The following is a 6,264-nucleotide window of genomic DNA, read 5'->3' on the forward strand; positions in this document are numbered from 1 at the left end:
GGGGGCAAGCCTGCCTAGAATAAATTAGCACTCAGGAGTGGCAAAATCACCAACCCTAGGGGAAAACAAAAACAAAACACTGAAACTTTTCCCAGCTAATACTGGTGAAGCATGTCATTTCCACATACAAAGATCCGTTGATAAACTGAATGCTCCCGATGAAAATCAACTTTCCCTGAAGCAAAAGAGCATGGGCTATGACGTCACATGGTCCTTCTGACTCCTGACTCTGTTGGGTCATCACTGAACTGCCCCCATATGTCCTCAGCTGTGATGATCTTTAACGATATAAGTCATATAAAGCAGGTAAGTTCCTAGCATATAACATTAATCACTAGTATTAGTTAATGTTATTATTTTTTTTTTAAGAGTTAATTTCTTTATTTGACAGACCGAGATCACAAGTAGGCAGAGAGGCAGAGAGAGAGAGGAGGAAGCAGGCTCCCTGAAGAGCAGAGAGCCCAAAGCAGTGCTGGATTCCAGGACCTGAGCCAAAGGTGGAGGCTTTAACCCACTGAGCCACCCAGGCGTCCCAGTTAATGTTATTTCTTGAGGTAGAAACTTATTTAGCTACGGAAAGTTTTTATAGAAATGGCTTAATAGTGGTTTAATAGAAAAGGCTTAAACATACATAATATTTATGGTATACACGTTTGCTGGACCCTAAGCACTATCTTAATATATTACAAATACATTGTCCACATCAAATATTAATGTGTGAATAAAATGATTATAAAGAATAATGTTAAATAATATGTAGTATTTTATAGTTTCAAAAATTAATGCTGAGTCTACCTTTGTATTTAAAATGTGTCTTCTTTTTAAATTAGAAAGCTGAAAATATCACGATTTTTAAAAACTCTTTAAAGTTAACAAACAGAAAAAAAGAAGAATGAAAAAATATCAAATTTATATAAAAGGCACAATTTATTAATATAAAGGACATAAAGTAAATATAATATATAGTCATTTAAGCTAGAAAAATGTAGATACAAACTTTCAAAGTGAATTATCAGTTGCATCAAATCTGGGGGAAACACAAAGATACAGTATTTCTCTATATCTTAGTAAGACTGAATAAAAAATTGAATTAGTAAATATTTAATTTTGATGGGATTGAAATGACAATTTGAACGTCAGTATCTATAAATATCTTAGAAGCAGACAGAGCATACAAAGGATTAATTGTTTTTGTTTTTTGGTAAGTTACTAAAAACTAAGGCATATTGTCCTATCCTGTTATTTATATTAATAAAAGCCCAAAGCCTGTATTCAAATAGTTGTTAAAATATTCACATACATACATGTTTCCTGTCAAATTCCATCCTTCTCTGGCCATAGAAACTTCAGAGAAAACAAAACAAAACAAAACAGAACTGGGGCACCTGGGTGGCTCAGTGGGTTAAGCCACTACCTTCGGCTCAGGTCATGATCTCAGGGTCCTGGGATCGAGTCCCGCATCGGGCTCTCTGCTCGGCAGGGAGCCTGCTTCCTTCTCTCTCTCTCTCTGCCTGCCTCTCAGTGTACTTGTAATTTCTCTCTGTCAAATAAATAAATAAAATCTTTAAAAAAAAAAAAAAAAAAAAAAACAGAACTAAGTTTCCTGAAGTCTTTAATGTTTCTTAGACTATGGTTTTATCTTTCTTCTTAGTATAGCCCTGGAAAAGCAGTTTGAATGCAAAGCCCCTTGACAAAATATCTGCCCTTTAAAAGATGTTCATTTAATATACAAGAAAAGAAGGCCTCTGGGGAAAGAGGATAAAGGAGTTAGAATTTCTAACTTTTAGGTTGAAAAACAAGATATCAGAAAGCCATTCAGTTTCCTTTATGCTGCTGATTAAAGCCTTCGTTTTAACCTTAGTTACAAATCGATCACGTTAATCGCTAAGCTGTTTTTACACAATTAATATTAACCTTCTTCAATCTGATCCCCGATTCCACTGAAAAGCAATAGTTGAATTTTTTTTTACTCAGTGTATTGAATCCGTATTTCATTTAAAAGAGAACCCTGTAAGCCTGTCTCTATTTATGTGAGATATAAACATCATGCTGATCTACATGCATCATGCTGTGTCATAGAGAAATCACGGCTGTAAAATGATACAGTCTTTACCAATGTCATTTTGAAGTAACCGGTGAAAGGAAAAGATGAGTGAATCATTTTAGAAAACACATGACAGCACTTCCTAGAACAATCAAAGGACTGTGTGTAATATCTCATTCTGCTGAAGTAGCTTATAGAATCGTAAATAGACAATGCACAGTTCCTGTAATTAATGTTAGGCAGTTAAGAACGGCAAATCAATGTCCCTTTGGGTTCCAGTTTCAGAAAACAGTGGGCATATCAGTCATTTGCATGGCTTTATCAGTAAAGTTAAAAACTAGACCCGACTACACATACTGACTTCTGGAATACACACTCGGTGACTTCTTTTCCATGTGATAGCTCTTCTGGGTTGTGCGATGGGAAGGGACAGAGTATCTGTAGCTTCTGCTCTTTTCACCATAACAGGAAACACAGCAGAAGAGTGCCCCTCCAGCGATCAGCGCCAGCGCAGTGGTCCAGCCTATGTAGAGAGCATCTCCCAGCTCGTGCTTTTGGGCAGTCTCCACTATCGGGCTGTAGAACTCTCTGATGATGGAGTTGGCCACCCAGCTCACCGGAATGAGCACCAGGACGCCCGTGACGATGAAGATGATCCCAGCCGTTAGTAAGATGTGACTCTTTACCTTCTCGTCGTCCCCAGTGCATCTGGTGCATTTCATGCCCAGGACAGCGGTCATGAAAGCCAGGAAGGACAGCACAGAGGCAGCACACATCAGCCCTCTGGATGCCTGTAGGTCCGGAGAGAGAGCCAGCAGGGAATCGTAGACTTTGCACTGCATCCTGATGTTAGCTTGCCTCACGCAATTCATCCACAGTCCTTCCCAGAAGTTTTCAAAAACCACAATGTTGCTTCCGATGAAGGCAGACACTCTCCACTGAGGCATGATGGTGACAGCCAGCGTGCCCACCATGCCAACACCTCCAAGCACCAGCCCGGCAATCTGCAGGGCATAGGTAGCCATCGTCCTCTGGGATGGGTTTTATCCGACCGGAGTCCTGAGCCGGTAGGGCTACTCTGAAGAGAGTTTCTCTGCGCCTCAGGAGAGAACAGTTTTCCTGTCGTAAGGACCTCAGAGCCTGGTGGTTTTTCAGAGCTGCTTTGCTCCTTCTAGCCAGATGAAAGCCAGTGTTGGCTGGCTGAAGTGGCCCCCCCTTACACTGACTAGGACAGGTAAACTTACAAATCAGGTGGGGCAACTTTCTCAGCCAATAAGAGGGGGATGGTAACCCAGGTGTGTCTAAACCGGCAAGAGATACTTGGAACGACTGGGCCTGCACATAAACATTCTTTGTACTTCTCAGTTTTCCAAGAAGACAGCCGTATGTTTACCTGCAGGCACAATTAGGAGAGTTTGCACAATCATCAAGGAACGCACCAATCTCTTGCGACATCAAAGGTGTACTTTGTACAGGCAATTCTGAAACTCTTCATAAGAGCTGCATGACCATGGCATGAAATAAAATTAATCTGCCTAAGAAATTGACTAGGACTGTCAGAATGCCAAAGTGAAAGGGGAGCAGGGGATTGATAGATTGCTCGTACCTGGGGAACCACATTCTTTGAAACACATGTGATCCAAGTGGTTGATTTAATGAGTCTACAATTTCAAAGCAAGCTTGACTGTGGTGAAATCAGGGAACTGATCACACCAAGGACAAAATAAGGCGAAAGTCATTAAATATACAAGATTGCCACCCCCTCCCGCCGTGGTACCAAACACATATTGTTCTCTTTTGAGCCAAGAAAACGTCTTGATTCATATTTTCCCAATAATCTTAATTATAAGGAGAAAAAAAAGCTGTAAAACAATAGATTAATCCAAATGATTTTCTCATGTAGCAAGCACTCAAGATACCCCGTGATGAAGTGATTTACAGATCTGTCTTCTTCTGTGGCTCTATCTTTGCCGCTCTGTCTTCCCAGACTGAAGGAACTTGAATTTTGCAGATGGTACAAGACTCCTGGGTCTACGTACGTGGCTGATATTTCTATATACAATATTTATGGGATGAGGTGACTGTGTTCTTGAATTGACTTGTATTAGGTGTTAACTAAACTAAACTGGTTTTTAATACCATGGATGCAGGGGGAGATAGAAGCCCCCCAAATGTAAAGCAATTTGAACTGTTTCTTCTCAAAATAATGATGATGACAGTGGTGGTACAGAAATAAACATGCATGTTGATTTGGGAAAACTCCACTACCAATTTTCTCTGGAGATCCACGGGAATGCTCTTCGTTTTCAAATCTTTTCAAATTTAAAGCCATATTTTAATCTTATCTTTACATTGTGAAAACAGTCTTTTCTTTGCCATCTTACTTCTTCCTTGCTTCCTTGTATGACCTGAACTCTAAGTAGGGGCGAAAGTGCTTCTTGCTCACTTATTAAACTTTGAAATTCTAATGGCTCCAAAAAGTTTGAGTAGTTTGCAGAGGTTATGGAAACAAAAGTGGTACACGGCAGGGAGGGGAAGAGGAAGATACCAGAGTGAACTGTCTTTGGAAAAACAAATAAAACAAAAGAAATGGATAGTATCCCAAGCTGTTCCTTTATTAGATGGGACAGGATGAAAGTTATAAAATTAACACTTGATATTTACAATAATTTTATCCCTTGTTGCCTTGTTAAAGACTGAACCGTAGGGTGTTCCTTATGTTGACAGAAATATCTAGCGTCTTCTCCTTCAGACTTGTACCAGTTACAGATTTGTGGTGGAGAGGGAAATAGGTTGATTTTGGAAAAATACTGTCATCCACAGTGAAATAATTGACATCAAAAGAGCAGGTTACTTTTTTTTTTTTTTTTAAGATTTTATTTATTTATTTGACAGAGAGCACAAGTAGGCAGAGCAGGCAGAGAGAGAGGAGGAAGCAGGATCCCTGCTGAGCAGAGAGCCCTAGGCGGGGCTCGATCCCAGGACCTTGGGATCATGACCTAAACCTAAGGCAGAGGCTTTAACCCACGGAGCCACCCAGGCGCCCTTACTTTTTATTTTTAATTCCAACCTGGGAAAAGGAGTGGAAGAGCTGGTTGAATTAATGACTAAATATAAATTACATAAATATTATACATATACACATACACATATATACACTTGTAGGCAATCAAATCAAAGTTCTTTTCTAAATTCGTGTGTGACATACTTTTAAGAGCCTTGATTAGGTATTGCTGAATATCCCCATAAAAGTGGGAAAATTTACGCAGAAACAGGAAAGCACATATGTGAGAGTCTGCACCTTCCGAGGAGCGGCCTCCCCGGTGCACACACTGAGGCACCAGTTGAATTTGTGTGCTATCAAACCTTTCCTCCCATAGGCATTGAGCTTTACCAGTACCTTACTTCACAAAAATATATTTTCCTCATTTCAAAAATATGAGTACTTTACCAATGGACAGAAGATTAGGATCAGAATAAGATACCAACCCTGGGTTCATGTTAGAATGATTATAGAGGTAGCTGTCCTAGCAGAAACTAGCCAATGGCACCCAGGTAGTTCCTTATCACACAGTGATCCAGCTAACCCCATAATATTTTGAGGTAATTATGCCCTCAGGGTCATAGGAAATGAGAAAGACAGAGAAAAATGCTAATACCAAGTTGCAAGGGACAGAGAGGCCTAAATTCAGAGATTAAACAGTCAAATTGACTACTTAACCTGCTTTTCTACATTATGTCTCTACGAAACAGCTAACTTGCCTGCAAAATTCAGAAAGCAATGACAGTTGGAGACAAACAGACTGATAACATTTTTGTTGTTCTTCATTTCAGAACTACAGAGCAATCAATGCAGATGATTCTATCTGTATTTTCATTTCCATTGGAAGAAGCAAACGTTGGCCAAGAACCCATGAAAGGAACGCATGCTCATGTTGACCCGTTGTATTCACTCTCTGGAGATCTCCTTTTTGTCTGTATTATCAGAAGCATGATTTAAGTTTAGCAATTAAATTCACTAAATTAAATTCAGCCCTGGTAACTACATAACACATGCAAATGCTTTCCCTTTATAAACGATAACACACAATGTCACTGTCAGACTGCCCTTGGTTTTGTCATCCTTATTCCTACAGCAATTAATCTTGAACCAACAATCCTTTAGTCTGGGGTTTCTATTAATTCTTATCACTACTTGAAATAATCTTTGCTTCTGCCAA

General features: G+C 39.5%; 1 protein-coding gene across 1 annotated transcript; it reads right to left on the minus strand.

The window, feature by feature from the left end:
* Positions 1 to 903: 903 nt before the first annotated feature.
* CLDN8 (claudin 8) lies at positions 904 to 3,239 on the minus strand. The gene has a single exon (XM_059388192.1). It carries the CDS (start codon positions 3,067 to 3,069, stop codon positions 2,392 to 2,394), a length of 678 nt encoding a protein of 225 aa, XP_059244175.1. The 5' UTR covers positions 3,070 to 3,239; the 3' UTR covers positions 904 to 2,391.
* Positions 3,240 to 6,264: the final 3,025 nt, after the last annotated feature.

This window comes from Mustela nigripes, chromosome 2, assembly GCF_022355385.1.
Source record: "Mustela nigripes isolate SB6536 chromosome 2, MUSNIG.SB6536, whole genome shotgun sequence".
Lineage (NCBI taxonomy): Eukaryota > Metazoa > Chordata > Mammalia > Carnivora > Mustelidae > Mustela > Mustela nigripes.